Below are 17,965 nucleotides of genomic sequence, written 5' to 3'. Positions count from 1 at the left end.
AAATAAATAAAATATTATTAAAATATTTTAATTAAATAACAGTATAAATACATGATAAAAGAAGGTCTAAAGATCTAAACTTAACGAGCAATACATTCATCTGAAAACAAGACTAAAAAAGAGAAAGCAAAGTGAACTGAAGAAAGACTGTACTTAGTAAAATAAAAATAAAAATAAATCATCAAAATGAAAGCTTTGCAGTAAAACACTATAGCTAGAATGGTGATGAGGAGAGAAAAAAATAGGGCTCAGTGACCAGCATCAGGATATCATGGCAGAGACAATAGGTACACTGATAGCAGGCAGATGTTATAGATGTACCTATAGGCAGATCAATATAGACAGACGATTCACACACTGGGTACCAGGCGGAGACTATAAACAATCTTAGGACAACAGTGTCAAACTCAATGGTCTCCTAAGCTGAATTCCCCTACTCTTTTGTTTGGGGCTAGGTGTGGAGAAATACAAGGGACTGATAGCTTAATTCTAAAATTTCTATAAAAAGGCAAAAACCTTGTAGTTATAATAAGTTTAGAAGAATACTTTTTTAAAGGTTTATTTATTTGTTTTATGTATATGAGTGCTCTGTTTTCATGCACACCAGAAGAGGGACTCAGATTCCATTACAGATGGTTTTGAGCCACCATGTGGTTGCTGGAAATTGAACTCAGGACCTAAGAGGACAGTCTTAAAGGACTGCACTACAGCATTTAAGGCCATTATAAAACTAAGACATGGTTAGTACAAATAAGTGACAGATAAAGGTTGCAGAACAAGCAAATATTTGTTTTAAAAGAATGTTTGATTCCTAGAACATAGGTAAAAATTAAATTGAAATGCATTATAGATTTAAAATGAGAGCCAAACTCATGATACTTTTGGAAGAAAATGGGAAATCTTTATGTCTTCAGGCTAAAGAAGTATTGGATTTCTTAAAAATAGAAACTTTTCCTTTTTAGATGATATTGTTAGGACAACACAAAGACATGTCATGGGCTGAAATGATTTTAGAATCTTATTTGATTAAGAATCTGTATCCAGGACTGGAGAGAGAGCTCAGAGGTTAAGAGTGCTGTCTGCTCTTCCAGAGGTCCTGAGTTCAATTCCCAGCATCCACATGGTGGCTCACAACTATCTGTAATGTGATATAATGCCCTCTTCTGGCCTGTAGCTGTACACACAGGCAGAACATTGTATGTGTAGTAAATAAATAAATCTTAAACAAAACAGAACATTCAGTTAAAAAAAAAAACCAGTAAAATATTTTAACAAAAACTTCATGAAGAAAATGTAGCTACTGTTTGGATCTAAAATGTTCCCAAGGGTTAAGTGCAGCTTCATTCCACTGCATGTGACGGGATGCTGAAGGTGGGGACCTCATCAGTGGACTGTCACGGAGGACTTATTAACACACTAGAAGGGCAGGGAATGGCTGAAGGAGTAGGTTACTGAGGCGTGTCTCTGACGCACTTTATCTGACTGACTCCAAACTGTTCTTTTGTTCTCTCTGCTTCTTGGTCACCATGAGGTCAGCAACTTTTCCGGTCCAATGCCTCCTGCCAACAGGCCCGAAGTGAGGGGACACGAGACCACTAACGAAAGTCTCTGAAACTGTGGACCAAATATCAACAGCCCTTTCTGCATGGTGACTTCTCCCAAGTATTTTGCTGCAGCAACAGAATACTAACACAATACATGAATAAGAAATAAGCATAGAAATATCCTCAAATTACTCATTGGTGATACAGAAGTCAAGACCACAGAGAGCTGTCATTTTATATACACTACAATGGCTCGACCTGAAAACAATCACTGTAAGTGTACAGATGAGGAACGGCTGGAAACTCTCTACACTGTTGGAGCAAACCACTGTAGTCACATTGGGAGATGATGTCTCGACATAGTAAAACTGACAGTGTACAACCCAGAAATCCTATCCTAGGTATTATCCAAAGGAACTACGAAGGACTGTCACTGAAGACTTGTGCATGATGTCATGGTGGTTATGCTCAACACAGTCAAGGAATGAAAACAGTCCTAGAGCCATCAAATGATCTGTGGATGAATGCAGTGTGGTAACCAAGGAAGCTATAGCACTCAGCAAAAGGAAGGATAAATGAACTGATTTAAAAGCAACATGGGGGGGGGGCGGGGAGGGCTGGAGAGATGGCTCAGAGACTAAGAGCACTGACTGTTCTTCCAGAGGTCCTGAGTTCAATTCCCAACAACCACATGGTGGCTCACAACCATCTACAATGTGATCTGATGCCCTCTTCTGTCCTGCAGGTGTACATGCAGGCAGAGCACTGTATACATAATAAATAGATCTTAAAACAAAAGAAAACAAAAAACCAAAAAACAACACAGATGATTCTCAAATGCACTATGTTAAATGAAAGAAACAAGATACCAATGACTTCCTATTTTCAGAGTCCATGCATAAAGATTCTAGAAAGAGAAAGACAGTAGTTTCCTTGCAGTCACGTTAAGAACAAGTAATAACTTTGATGGAGACATATTGGAGCTTTGTGTAGTGATGCAAATACTTTACACGCTGTGTGTCTCATTAATATATATGTATTTGTTAAACTTTTTGGACCTTGGTGGTATTTAAACTGTTATCTCAAAACTGAAAAAAATTACCAAAATATTAAAGTCTATTTTCCACTTGCATCTAATAGCTTGTAAAATAATCTTTCAGTTGCACTGATAACATTTCTTTTCCCCTCATAGGACAAGACTCTCAATGAACACAAACATGAGGAGAGGGACATCCCGTGTCTCCTGCGGGAGCAGTGTTCTCTCGGCCTTACCCACAGTGCTGAGTCCCTCTGAGAGCGATGTGAGAACATAGAGGAGCACAGGGGGCTCCAGGTTGGTGATGAAGCTCATGTGGTCCTGGGTGAGACACTCCAGGAGTGGATAGTAGGACTGGCTCAGCTTCCGGTACTGCTGTACAAAGAGAGAGAGAGAGAGAAAATGTCAGGCCATGTGGACATGGCAGCTCAGTCTGCTAATATTTGTACAAGGCCAGCTAAATTATTGTTTGGTAAATGATTTGCTACTGATCACACTCTAAGGAGAAGAGACAATGTATGGGACAATACCTGGGAAATCGCAAATGTAATGGAAAGCAACGTCACGGCCTAACTGGCAAGTAAACCCAGCGCAGTAGGACAGCTAGGGAGATGAGAACACTCCATGGGCATGCTTACTCAACACGTGGGTTTCCAGTCCACACTCTGGACCCACTCAACAAAAAGCTCTGAAGTGAGGCCTTGAAATAAGCATTTTTTCATATATGATAAATACAGTCTTATGTACCCCTTGGGTTTGAGAACTAGTCATGATTTTTGTGGTGGACCACAACTGTAGTGAAAAGTCCCATCAATAAGGCTGCTGAGCATGGCAGCTACTTCTGCTTTGTGGTTTCTGTCATGCAGGCAGAGCATTCACTCTGCTGCAAGGAGGCTTCACAGCCTGCTTGGGCGCTGCGCTCCGGGCCACTGTAAGCTCAGGACCATTTCTCACCCAAGCTCTCCGGGTCATTCATGGAACTTCTGGGTGGGAATGGGCGGGAAAGGCTCACCTACCCCAATGCTGAGAACACACTGAGCGTACAGCGGCTCGCTATAAACTGGCAGAAATGTTTTAAAGAAGCTCTGCTGGGACAGCCAAAGAAGCCTAGAAATCTGTTTCCAACAAGCATCCCAGACATTTCTGAAAGGTTTCAAAGTTTAAAGATCGCTGACATACATCACAAAAGCTCACATCAGTATAGAAAGGGGGCCGAGAAATCACATTTTAAAGCCCACTCATTAAAAACAAGTTTGGCCCGGAGAAGAAGGGAGGTGACTGACTCCAGGTAAATGACTAAATGAATAGCATTTAACAGATCAGGTTGCTCAACTTTCAGTTTAATGCTGCCTGCCACACCCAAATTCTAATACAAAAGAAGATCAAACAGCAAGAAGCTAAATGGTGGAATGAAAGGAGGGGAAATTTTGCTCCCAATCCTGTATTTCCCTTTTTGGATCAAGAATATAGCTGAAAGCGATTTACTAACCTTACCAAATCTGCTTTTCATGTGATGAAGCTACAGCACTTTGGATGACCAAGTGGTTAGAATGGCAGTTGGGACACTGTTAGCCTGTGTGTTGAATTATGTAAGTAATCACTATAGCTGTCCAGGTCTGGTTAAATCTGGAGCAAGCATGCTGTGCTGAAACATAAGATGTGGTGCTATTTGGATTCCCTGGGCTTCCCTGGGCCTGTGGTGCTGGCACTTCCCACTGCACATGAAGAGCCCCCATGGCACTGTGGTGCTTACCAGCAAGTCACTGTGAGACACCGACAGCAGCATTTTGACAAAGGCCTGGAGTACATTGTCAAAATGGTTGTCCCCGTACAACTTGAAGACGCCAAAGCTGACATAATTTCCACATAAGGCAGACTTGAGAGCTGAATAGCAGATGGAGATGCCCTTGAGTTTCATTGGATAAATCTGATCTTTTGAGAGACTCCCAAGAGACAAGATCTGATTTCCTGTGGTAGGGCAAAAGCAGAAAGAAAGAGGTATAAAGAGACGTAATTCCAAGAGTTGTGAGACACACTAACATCTTCACTTTGCAGCTAATGTTAACTTTCCTTCAGTAGTTCTCCAAAATTGAATCATTGTTCAAAATATATATATACAAGGTCATTTATTTGGGAAGAATGATGAGCCCAAAGAAAAATCAATCAAGGGTGCTGGGGAAGGCTCGTGTTTTGATTTGGATGGCGATTACACTGATACACACAAAGACATGAAGAAAACCATGCGCTACATATACCCATTCAGATTAGTTTATATACCTTAATGTAAATGTTAGCCCTTAAACAAACATTTTTATTAAAAAAAAAAAAAAGGTCCGGTAAGGGTGGTGAGATGTCTCAGTGGTGAAGGACACCTGCTGCTGAGTCTGGTGGCCTGAGACCCATCCCTGCACGGTGGAGGGCAGTGCCTTAAGTTGTCCTCTGACTTACACACATGTGCTGTGGCTCATGTGTGCATACACACAAATATACATACACAGAACTGCACAATAAGTATATAAATAAACGCTAAAAAATATAAAAGAGAACTGAGTTAGCAAAACATTCAGAGGGAGGGAGGGAGGGAGAGAAAGAGAGAGAGAGAGGCAGAGAGAGAGAGAGAGAGAGAGAGACAGAGAGAGAGAGAGAGAGAGAGAGAGAGAGAGAGAGAGAGAGAGAGAGAGAGAGAGAGAGAGAATATGAAGAACTAGGTAAGCGGCATCCCAGCATATTAGGGGAGACAGGCACAAAATCCCTCCACTACCTGAGCAGCTATAGCATTGAGAGTTTCTGGGAGAGGGTAAGTGTTAGGATCCCTTGCAGGCCAACAACATACCAGGGCAGGCACCACTCCCTAGAGTGCCTGAGCAACACAAACTAAATTCAATGGAGAAGAAGAAATCTCAGCTTGACTGGGGAGAGATGGTAGTAATGGGAGTTGAGGGGGTGAATATACTCAAAATATGTTATATGAAATTCTCACAGAATTATTTTTAAACATTACTAAAAATATTCTTCTTGTAGGTTTCTAGGACCCTATGGGTCCTTCTATTTCCCTATCTCCTACATTTCTCTTACCTAGAGTCCCAGTAGGATGTTCTCACATCTATCCCAATCTCCTGGTAAGTGGAGACTTTCATGGGACATGCCTTTTGGGCTAGTGCCCAATTATAAGTGAGTATATAACATGTGAGTCTTTCTGCTTCTGGGTTAACTCACTCAGGATGATCATTTCTAGTTCCATCCATTTGTCCACAAGTTGTGGGATTTCCTTGTTTTTAATAGCTGAGTAGTATTCCATAGTGTAAGAGGGGAATAGGGTGAAAGCGGGAGGAAGAATGGGAAGATACAAGTGATGGTATAACAATTGAGTTGTAATCTGAATAAATTAATTAAATAAAAAAATTACTAAAAATAACCAGCTTAGTCAAGGAAGAAAGAAAGAAAGCCTAAGATGCAAATGACTCTATATTTTGGGTGAAGTCTTAATTTCCTATGTGAACTTAATTAATCTTAGGTTACTTTATTTTTAGGAGCCTTACAGATTTGGAATTAGATGAGACACACAGAAATTACTGGCATTACACAAAATCATCAAGGCTTTTCCCCTTTAGGTTTTAGAAGATCTTGAGACAGTTGGTTTAAAAGCTCTACCGAAGTTCCAGGTTGTGATGGCTAACCTTGGTTGTCAACTTGACCACATCTAAAACCCAAGGTGAGGTGCATGCCAGGGAGGGATTTTCTAGGTTAGATCATTTGAGATTGAAGACCTGCCCTGAGTCTGGGCCACATCTTCTGGTGGCAGCCCACAGAACAGGACACGGAAGAAGGAGGCTTTTGCTTTTCACTCTTGCTGGCAAATTCATCTATCCCGTAACTGGGACATTCTTTTTGGTCATATCAGAAAGCTGCTTCTTTAGGTTTCCAACACTGACTGAACACTAGCAGCTCTCTAGGAATCCTTAGGACCCTAGTGCCAGACTGGAACTGCTGAGACATCCAGTCTCATAGACTGAGCAAATACACAATTCTTGATATACCCATTGGGAGAGAGTCATTGTTGGACTACCTGAACTACAGCCTGTAAGCCATTCTAATAAATCCCCTTTCAATTTTTATTATTCTATCAAGTTCTGGTCCTTTATTTTATTTATTTAATTTATTTTGAGGCAAGGTCTCCATGTTGTCCTGGAACTCATTATATGACAAGGCTAGGCTCAAACTCACAGAGATGTGGCTGCCTTTGTCTCTTGTGTGCTGAGGGTAAAGTGTGTACTGCTATGTCTAGTCATTTTTTTTTTTTTGAGACAAGAGTCTCTCTATATAGCCATGGCTGTCCTGGAACTTGGCTTTTTGGTATGACAACTAGGCTGGTTTTAAACTCAAGACCACCTGCCTCTGCCTTCGAAGTATGCACCGCCACTCTTTGCAGTTCTGTTCCTTTAGAGAACCCTGACAAATACATATGCTCACCATTAACAAGACAAAGAACTATCTACCTAATCACTTTAACATTTTAGTAGTATTTAGGATTTATATTAAAAAATTTCTGTCTCTGAAATGTATTCTGAAAGTGTGCAGCTAACCAGTACCTAGGAATTCTTTAAAAAATAGATACACTCTTTATTAGCTCTTTTTACTGTTCAAATGAGTTCTGTTTGTAAAACTGAAACTAAATCCAATTTCTAAAATTTGGATGTACAATATAGTTTATTTGGTGTCAACTTGGCTAAGAAGTAAACTTCGCAGAACCGGTCACCCAGGATGGCTGTGGGTGCACGTGGCCCCAAGAGCACTCGGTAAGCTGGAGGAGGAGGAAGGGAAGTATCTGCAAGGCTCTCTGAAAGTGGTGAGAGTCACAGTGGAGACCGACTGCTGGGCTCCAGCTGGTCTTGTTCTTCCCTGCTGCTTGCTCAGAACCACCAACCCTGCTAATGACCTCAAGTCTGCAACCAAATGCTTAGCAGGAGGCAACGCTTCTTCGCCACACAGGTCCGTTTCTTCCCAGACCACATTGCTTTAGATCCTGCTCTGGCTCCCTGATGTGCCCAGTGTTTAGACTGCCCTGATGGTCCAACATGTTCATACCTGCCGTTGTTTCAGGAGGGCTAGCCAGTGGTCCCCCAGCCTCAATCTTCAGCCTTTCCTTTGGACCTACTTCCTCCTCTCAACCATGGGCACATAAGATTCAGTGTTCCTTTTCTTTAATTTCTCCTGACTCTAGCTGCTGGGATCACAGGTCTGCACTTTTATGCCCACTTTACAAGATGCTGGGGATCAAATCCAGGACTTAGAGCATCCTAGGCAAGCACCCTACCAACTCCCACTTGATAGGTGTATCAAGGTAACTACATATGTTAAAAAGAGATTAAAAAAGGACCAATACTCCTAGTGGAGAGTGAAAGAAAACTAGTTGGGACAAAGTTTTCCCTAAGTGTGTTACTAAAACACTGACTGCCATTGCTCTCTTACGGCTTTAGATACCCATGAGGCTTTGCCTGTAACTGAGACATCTGAGAAACAAAGTTTTGTCTGGAAAGTGGAAGTCTATGTTGGAACTTAGAAGCACATCCTGTACCCTTTCTTGACCTCATTCTAATTCACCTTAGAGACAGAAACTGTAGCTCCACAAAGACTGAACGCAATATGACAGTATTTACTTAACAGCTACTGATAAACACATGAAGAAAAGCAATCTTTGTTCTAAGGACTTCATTGTGGGGGTGAAGAGAATTGTGATTGACTCCATAAAATGTAACAAAATACTATCAGTGTAGTGACTAATGACGCTGTGATAACAGAAGAGACAAATCCTGTTTAGGTAGAGGGCAATAGGCAAGACTTCTTAGAACAGGTTGTTTGAAGGGCTGACTGCATCTCCCAGGTGGCCTCAGAAGATGTGGAATGTTCTGGGTAGATTAAGTGCAAAAACTTGGAAGTCTAAGAAATAGCGTCCTGCCTTGTCTCAAATAAACATAAATCAAGGTCACATCCCCACCCTCTCTTTTCCAAAGAAGAAAACACTATAGATAGAAGGCGGAAAGAGCTAGGGTAATTCTGGAGGCAAGACGGTGCTCACACATTTTGTGTTTGCTGGGGGCCAGAGACAAAGAGAAGGAACCCAAGGGTGTCTTTTATAGTTATCCTATGGGAGAGAGAAAGAGCTCTGTGTCCCTTCACGGCTGCCCGGTCCTTTGGTGAGGCCTTCCCTGCTCTCCTCTCCCCTCAGTATAACTGACCTCTTCTACTTTCTTACCTAACACCTCTGCACTTTGCAGCAAAGGTCTGGTAGACAGCCTAGAGACTGCGACGGGACTCGACCATCCACCACCCAGGCGACTCAGGAGCCTCATCGTTTTTGCTAGGCTAAAGTTGCAATGTTGGCACACTTGCCTTTTGTCTGAATTAATTCATTAACTTAGTATTATGGCTTTAAAAAAGCATAATTAATACATCAGAATTAGGGAACGGTCTTATGTTATAGACAAGTATCGCAGAATTCTATGGTTGCTATTAAAGACTATGAAAGGGAAATCTTGGTTAAATCATTATTTTTTCACTCCAGTTTAATTTTCTCCAGTATGTATTACTCAGGAATACTGTCCAAGATTGGAGACTGTGCCTTCGAAAGGCTTAAAGTCTAGTAATTAGAGTCATATAATTATACAGAGTCATCTGTGTCTCTTTGATACTGTTTTTACTTTGCTTGTTGGGCCCCAAGCCTGTATAGCTCTAATCTGAGAGGGAGCTTTACACTACAGCACTGCAGTGGTGGGAGGCAATGGCCCTGCCAGGCTGGCAGCCACTCAAGCCAGTAATAGCTGCCTCTTTGCTGCTACTGCAGCAGCACCAAAGGAAGTGAGACTTTCCCTAAATGAAAGACTGTCCAAGCCTAGAATCCAAACAACCCCCTAACTACACTGTCTCACTGACTACATCTGTTATAACTAGCAGTAGGGGCAAAGCCCCTGTCCTTAACACTGGGCCTGGATAGGTGGATGTCAAAACTATACAGGGCCCAGGAGAAGAGAATGCCATCAACTCAATAGCTAGTTCACCCAAATGCTTGCTACTTGGTTATCTGGGTATATTATTACTCTCTGAAAGTCACTGTTTCCTTATCAATAAAATGAAGATAACAACACCTATAACTCCCAAGACTCTTAAGTGGAGTAAAGGAGGCAGCATATGCAAAGTGCTTACCAACACTAAGTGGCACAGTGCCCAATAAACGTGAGGTATGATATTACAGAGTCCACTTGTTCTCTAGTCTGAGAGCCTGTGGAGGGGCTGGAATGTGGAAAAGAGCAGACAAAGCTAGGTATGTACAATACAAAGTGTCACTTCCCTCTAACCCTTCCATTGACACAGTTCATGGTAGAGCCAACCCTGCATCTCCACCTGGGACTCCATCCTGAGTTCTAAAGGCCCTCATCGTTATCCTTCCGTCTACTGGCACCGAACTCACATCATCGCACGCACTTCAGCAAGTCAGTTCCTCAGCCAGGTCAATCAGTCTTAGCTCTTCTGTGCTTGAGGCAGAAGAAACCACATCTTCGTCCTTCTCTCCTAAGCAATCATTTCCTTTTTGCTATTAGATCATTATCATCAAAATAAAACCTGCTAAGATTTCTTCCACTTGAAAAGAGAAAGCAGCACAAACCCTCCACGGCCGCTGCAGGAGAACGTCCCTTTCACAGCACAACTACTCAGAAAAGAACGGCCTGTCCCAAACACGTCTGCATTTCTCCTCCTAGCTGTACTAATAGCTTCGGACCCTGGTGACTACCTCAGCTTTCCTGTCCTCAGGCCCTGCCGGTCTCCTCTTCCATCAGTGCTGGTTGCAAGCACCCATCTACGCTGACCCCCCCACCCCCTTCCCTTCACCTCCGACACTAGGGCTTAAGCCCGAGCTTTCTATATTCATATTCCCTTCTCCTGCCTCCACCAGCCATCTTGACTCACAGACTCATTTCTCTAGTCTGGAACTACCTTCCAGACCCCAGCATCTCATGTCAAATCCACATTCAGCACCTGCACTTGGGTGGCACCAACACCTCTCACTTGCCGGATGTCAGTTTGTGTCCAACTGCTTGCATGGCCACAACACTGTCTTATCGCACCTCCTTGCGTGCAGTCCTGTATATTCTAGCATTAACAAGACAGCAAGAGGGATGTCACTCCTCTGTTCAAAATGGTGTGCACGCCTTTAATGCCAGCCTGGTCTCCATAACGAGTTTAAGGCCAGCCAAAGATACAAAGTGAGACCCTATCTCAAAAATACAAAACAAGGGGTTGGGGAGATAGCTCAGAGGTTACTGGCTGCTCTTCTAAATGTTTTGAGTTCAATTCCCAGCAACTGCATGGCGGTGCACAACCATCTATAATGAGATCTGGTGCCCTCTTCTGGCCTGTACGTATTACATGGAGGCAGAGCACTGTATAAATAAAATAAATCAATCTAGCCAAAGGGGCATGTCCCACAAAAGTCTTCACTTACCAGGAAAGTGGGTCAGAGGGGAGGCCATACTATTGGGACTTTAGGTGAGAAAAGTATGGGAGAATGGGGAAATAGAAGGATCCAGAGGGCCCTAGAAACATACAAGAAGAACATTATGATGGGCGGATCTGGGCCCAGGGGTCCTGCTCAAACTATGACATCAGCCAAGGACAATACGTGCAGTAAACCTCGAATCCTTACCCAGATCTAGCCAATGGATAGGACATTCTCCACTGTTGAGTGGAATATTTGACCATGTCCCCTGGATGGGGAGGCCTGGTGACACTCAGAGGAAGGACAGCAGGCTACCAAGAAGGGATTTGATACCCTATGAGCATATACGGGGGGAGGAGGTCCCCCTCAGTCACAGACATAGGGGAGGGGAGTAAGGAGAAAATGAGAGGGAGGGAGAAATGGGAGGATACAAAGGATGGGCTAACAATTGAGATGTAATATGAATAAATTAATGCAACATTAAAAAAAAAACAAAACCAAAACCCCAAATAGCAAAACAACAAAACCCCAAACTAACAAAATGAAAACAAAAATAACAACAACCAACCAACCAACCAACCAACCAAACCAAAACCCTGAAACACTCTACAGGCCTGTTTTACTTAAAGATAAAGTCATAACAGTGGCTGGCTGCAGGCCTTGTGGACTCAGCGCCCATCACTTCTGTTTGTTCATTCCACTTCGGCTATTGACCGCCTTTGCAGCTCTTCAGACATTCTTGCTTCAGGATGCCAAGTGCTTTAGTCTGAGACTCTCTTCTCTTGAGGCACCCTCATGACTGACTCTTACTTGCAGGAAGCCTGGTTAAACGTCATCTTTTCAACTAGGCATGCTTCAGCCACTCTAGTAATATAACAAATGCCAAATCTCTGCTATTTCCCCAAAGATTATATGTATTTATTAAACAGCAGTCCTAGGATTCCAGCAAAGCCAACAGAAAAACACAAAGTCTGCCATCCATCCATGTGTCCCTAACTCCCACATGCATCACTTCACTCCGCCTTAGGGTTCCCCGTCAGAGGGATACATTTGCATCACCTATGATCCACAGTGGCACACCATCATTGCTCAAAGCTCATAGTGACAGCCACTGACTTTACTCTTGGTTGCCGTCAGACCCTACCGTCCATGATATCACACCTGCTGGGTACAGGGCAAGCAAGTCAACTTGGAACTGTCGGGAAACTTCTGGCCTGCAGGTTAACTTTCATAGTGCTGAACTATGGTATTATGGAGGCTGCTGGGAGAAGAAACACGTTAACTGTTTTCCCCAGCACTGGATACTGGTAAAGAGCTCACTGGTGCCATAGCAGAACTCTTAACTACTTTCTGATTGTAAGGCTTGCTCCACAGTAGACAATTCACACTCAGTAGGCATTCACAAGCCTGGTCAAGAGCTATTTGCTGGAGAAGTGACAATCTTTAGGGAAAAACCTATTGTTTTGTTAAATGATCATGGTGTTAAACTGCCTTATAAACATTTTTGTTTATACCCATAGATTTGTGCTGTTCTCAACTATGGTGAGAGACTTCTTTCTGCAGTGGGCAGTGGTTAGAGCAGACTCATAACTGGCCAAAGTGCTGTGAGGGCTCAGTCCCAAAGCGGGCATCTATGTCATCCCCTAACCCTCAAGGCTCAGAGAATAGACAGAAGAGGAGGTAAGAAGAATGTAAGAGCAGGTGGGCGAGGAAGAGTGGTGTTCTGAATGGTTTCTCCTGGATAGGACATGGCCACTGAGCTCATAAACTCAGGGCAGCTGTGGTTTCTACAAGACCATGATAGTCAGAACTTAGGCACCACAGGAGGGATTCATGAAGCCCCCTCATAGCTGATAGCTACTGGCAGCTGGCGGCTGCTGGGGATGTATTTGGGAGCATGGCCACTAGTAGGTTGCTCTTGCCTCATTGGATGGTCGTACACCCAAGCAATACAGGTGGCACTAACTAGACTCAGGGCAGTACAGAACCCTTTCCTGTGGTCTGTAGCCATCACAGAATATGGTGTTATAGTTCTTAAATACATTTAACCAAACTTATTTTACAAGGATAAAGTTGGGGCTGCTGAGATGATTTAGTGGTGTCTGCTGCCCGATGGCCTGAGTTTGATCCCTAGAGCTCACATGGTAGAAGGGAACAACTCTGGAAAGTTGTCCTTTGACCCCCACAGACAGACATACACACAGGATCGTATGTATGCATGCACACCCATACACAGTAGAATTAGATACAAGTTACTCTCACATAGGACTCCAGCAATTTTGAAATCTGCAGTTTTCTTGTTGCATACACATTTCTCTCTGGTGTTGGCTTTGTTTTGTTTTGTGTGACAGGGGTTCTCTGTGTAGCCTTGGTTGTCCCAGACCTCACTTTCTAGAATAGGCTGGACTTGAACAGAGATCCATATGCCTCTGCCTTCTGAGTGCTGGGACCACAGTGTACACCACCCAGCAGTCCATTTCTCTTTTTAAACAATGATCATACTCATCTCTTCCTTTGATTCCTTCCAGATCCAACTTTCTGTCCTTTTCTTCCCCATCCATCAAGTCCAATTTGTGCTGCCCACATACTCTTAAACAAACAAACAAAATTATATGTATATCTGTGTAGGCCACAAGAAGGTGTTGAATTCTCTGACCTGGGGTTACAGGTAGTTATGAACTACTAGATGTGGGTGTTGGGAACCAAAGTTGGGTCCTCTGGAAGAGCAGCAAGTGCTCTTAACCGCATTTCTCTAGACCCACTGGGCCCATTTCTTGTTTCTTCAAATAATAAGTAAATTAATTAATTAAAAAAACCCTGCCTGTTCTCTCCGTGGAGTTAGAGTGAGAAATCTCTTCTAGGTTTCTAGAACCCTCTAAATACTTTTCAATCATGAGTACAGCACACCCTTCATTGGTTTGTCTAAATGCCCTGCTAGTCCTAAGTTTTCTTAGGGAAGAATTGTTTTTTCTATGTGTTCATCTTCTCATCCCTTGTAACTTACAGTATCACACAGTACATGTTCAATAATGTTAGCTGCATGCTGAAAGAAGTCCTTAGTATTTTTTTTCCTTGTGTGCAAAAGAGGCTTAGTCTAACACCAATAGCTTCTGAGACTCCCCGTGGTGTCTTTGAGGTCTTTCTTCTGGTAGGTTAGCTGGGGGGTGGATTTTGGGGTCCTCAAGGCATAATCATTCCATTGCCTTCACAAGACTTTCAGAAGTTATTATCTGCATGCTGTGAATAAAGCCAAGGCCATAGCAATAGCCCTGGAAATTCTATTTCCAACCACTATTATTTCCTGCTGGCATTGTATAAAATCTCTAAGTGTTTCAAGACTAAAATGCAGCCTTCATCTATTATCTTGTTATCATCTTACTGTAAATATAATACCAAATCTCAGACTTCTAATGCTGTATTCCAGAATTATTCTTGTAGAGACATCCTTTACAAACAAATCCTGTTTGTGCAACTATGTAGCTAGGTATTTCTGGCCATGTCTCCGCTCCCCTCCTTTTTTTCCTATAGAACGTCTGTGGGTGCTTTCACAGACTCCTAGGACTCTGTAAAACCCTTGAGTAAGCCACTGGCTTGTTAGCTGGGTCACAAGGAGTAGCAATGCTTTGCACAAAGCTTTACAAACTAAATTTATGAATGTTAAAGAACCATATGTTGCTTCGCAATGTAAATTCTTTTTTCTTTAAATTTTTGAGATTCCATCCATCCATCCATGCATACATGTGTATGAGTCTTCTGTCTACATGTATGTTTGTGTACCACTTGTGTGTCTGGTCCCCATGGAGGCCAGAAGAGGGCACTGGATCTCCTGGGACTAGAATTGACAGACAGATTAGAGCTGGCGTGTTGGGGCTGGGAACTGAACCCAGGTTCTCTGCTGAGACACCTCTCAGCACAATACGTAAATTCTTCAGTGAAGAGAATGATCATAATTTGTTCCAGCTATTTCTAAAGTTTAAACTTTCACAAGCTAAGCCTTTTAAAAATCAGTTCCCAAAGGAAGGAATACAAGCAACTCCACGTTGGCTAGCCTCATGAAAACGACCAGTATTTCTCCCCCTCTGTGCACTCTTCAACCAACAGATGTCACTAAAGATACTAGTACCCAGAGGCAATGGGAAGAAAAGATTAGACAAATGGAAATTGAGCATAAAAGCATCCACTTCTTAAAGCTGAGAAGTAGGTTTCCAGAGTAATAACATTTATTACAGTGCATGCAACATTTTAACCAAAAATTTAGAGAAAGAAATTTCTTTTATTAAGTTGCTCAGGCTGAAGGATCATTGCACTAAGTTTTGAAATACATGTTCTTGAAGCAATTTAAAACTCATTAGAAATAATAGGCTAGGGCTAGTAGAAAATGTGGTAAAATTTAATCCTCATCCAAATGTTACCTGGGCTGTACAAACAGGAAATTGTTTTGTGCTACTGTGGCTAACCCCAGTGCTGACCCCGAGCTGTAACAGCAAGAGCAGCTGAGAGCTGAAGCAAAATTAAAAACTTACATCAAAGTATATCATGACAGAATGTAGATAAATAAAACAGCATATCAAAAGTATTATTTTTCTGCCAGTCTCACAGTGCAGTGAAGAAGAGGCAGTCCTCCATGTGTGATAAATCAGGTGCATTAGGCACTGAGTCCTCTCTGATACCACCCCATCCCTGACGACCCATACACGATCCAGGAGAGAGGAGCTCCAGGGGAGCTCTGTGAGGATGGGGACAGAGTGACTGCACAATGTTCTCGCCCTTTACAGTTCTCTGTCCTTAACCTTGGATAACCCAGAGAGGTAAGTATTGCAGGCTGCCCTCAGCCTTTGCTGTGACTCTTGGATCTTTCAGGCTCCTAGGTGCCAGCCACACCATCTCCCTCCAATGAGCATGCCAGAGTCTCCAGAGGACAAGCACAGTAAGAACACAGGCCAGAGCCCAGACGGCAGAAGGAAGCCAGCATGGGGCTCCACGGAGGGCAAGGGAGTCTTCTAGTAGTCCATGGAAAGTGCACAAAGCCACCGCAACACAGCTGGAGGCTGCCTTCCCACTTACACTTCAGTTTGTCTCAAGTTTTAGGATGAGAATCAAGAAAACTCATAGCACTTGTCATCAACTTCCTAAATCTTAAGAAGCAGTAAGGGATATGGAAAGATTACTACGTCCAGTCACACTAACTTCCAATTCAACCAACTGCTGGCTACATACTACCTGGTAAGCTCCTAATGCCGACTGCTTCAACTTCAGCTTCTGGCTACAGTAGTTACAGAGGCTGCCCAAGGCCTTTCACAACAGTACCTCAGGGAGTTCCTTATAACCACCGTAGAAGCTATGCATTAGTTTTTCCATTTAGGAAGCAACTTAACCAAGGTCATGGAACTAGCAGCATCTGTCCTGAGGACTTGAAGAATACATTATAAATGACTTAATATAGAGAGCAAGCACATAACAGCTGATTAAACCCAAAATCTACTAAAAGTACTATTCTAAATTGAGAAGCAGATCCTTTTTTTTAATGATTTATTTAATTTATTTGCATTGGTGTTTTGCCTACATGTTTGTCTGTAAGAGGGTGTTGGATCCTCTGGAACTGGAGTTATAGACAGTTGTGAGCTGCCATGTGGGTGCTAGGAATTGAACTCCAGACCTCTGGAAGAGCTGCCAGTGCTCTTAACCGCTGAGCCATCTCTCCAGCCCCAGATCCTGACTCTTGACGCTTGGCCTTCTTTTCTGAGCAAGAAAATTCCTTACTGCATTTCTTCTCAAGAATACTTAGATGCCAGCCATTCTTACACATATCTGCAGTCTCAGTGCTTGGGAGAGAGAGGCAGAAGGAAAAGAAATTCAAGACTACACAGCGTGAGCCTCAAGGCAGGCTGCGCGATGTGAGACCCGCTTGAACAAACAAACATATGCTTTCAAGGCTCCCTGCCTTGCTCTCTCTTTTCCTCCTCCAATGCAATCTCCACACTGCTATCTTTCCCATCTTTTACTCCAACACTTTCTTCTGTGTCTGACCACTGCAAAGGAGACTGGAGGGCTTTTAAAGCCCACAGGGTCAGCACTGTTCTGTATGACTCCTTTTGGTGTCACTTGCCAGCGTCTGTCCAGGAAAGGCAGTTGCACCAAAGAGGAAAGGTCACTACTCTTATCAACCTCACGGCAGCAGTCAATAAGCCCCAAAGTACCAGGAGAGGGTCAACTGTTCCTGGTGGCAGGAGCCCAACATTTGCATAGTGGAAGCCCTACCAGTTACCAAGTAACTGCTCTGTGCAGTGCTTCACAATGATAATTACTGTTTTTTTGGGTGTGTGTATGTGAACAGGCTAGGGGCGTGGCTCAGTGGTTAAATGTATTACTACTTTTGTAGAGGTCCTGGCTTGGTGTCCCAGCATCCACAAGCTCCTAACTGGCTGTAACTGAGGCTCCGGGAGAGCTGACGGCCTCCTCAGACACCAAGCATGCACACGCTACACTTATATGCATGAAGGCAAAACAAAACAAAACAAAACAAAACACCAAAAAATAAAAAATAAAAAAAATCCATAGAATTAGCTGTATCCTCAATGCAAGGCAAACTATACTTAGGAACTCCACTTCACAGTGGTTCTTTTACCTCTGGAGGCAAACGAAGTGATTATTTTACTTTATATGATTTTATCTATTTAAAAACAGATACAAAAGTTGTGGTAATATAGCAATTGGTACAAGGCAAAATAAGAGTGTCAGTCTACTTCCCTAAACAGGCAGGTTGTTTTGCGTTTGTGCACTTAGTGTTGCAAGCTCAAATTTAAATGCACAACTGAAAATAAGCATTTTTAATGGAAGTTTACAACAGAGATAGCTCAGAATACCAGAATGTGATGAAATGAAGTAAGAACAGTT

The 17,965-nt window shown here is 42.8% G+C and overlaps 1 protein-coding gene across 3 annotated transcripts in view; it reads right to left on the bottom strand.

Annotated features, from left to right (window-relative positions):
• Positions 1 to 17,965, bottom strand: part of RANBP17 (RAN binding protein 17) — a 300,545-nt gene that overhangs the window by 43,154 nt on the left and 239,426 nt on the right. For 2 of the 3 annotated variants that reach the window (XM_084764395.1, XM_084764397.1), the window contains 2 exons: positions 4,334 to 4,548; positions 2,817 to 2,955 (listed from right to left, as the gene is read on the bottom strand). In XM_084764395.1, the coding sequence (XP_084620521.1) occupies positions 2,817 to 2,955; positions 4,334 to 4,548 (354 nt within the window). The remainder of the gene's footprint in view (positions 1 to 2,816; positions 2,956 to 4,333; positions 4,549 to 17,965) is intronic. The other variant, XM_084764396.1, reaches the window with a different exon arrangement.

This window comes from Acomys minous, assembly GCF_964271855.1.
Source record: "Acomys minous genome assembly, chromosome: 16".
Taxonomy (NCBI): Eukaryota; Metazoa; Chordata; class Mammalia; order Rodentia; family Muridae; genus Acomys; species Acomys minous.
This window is presented reverse-complemented; position numbering and strand designations above follow the sequence as displayed.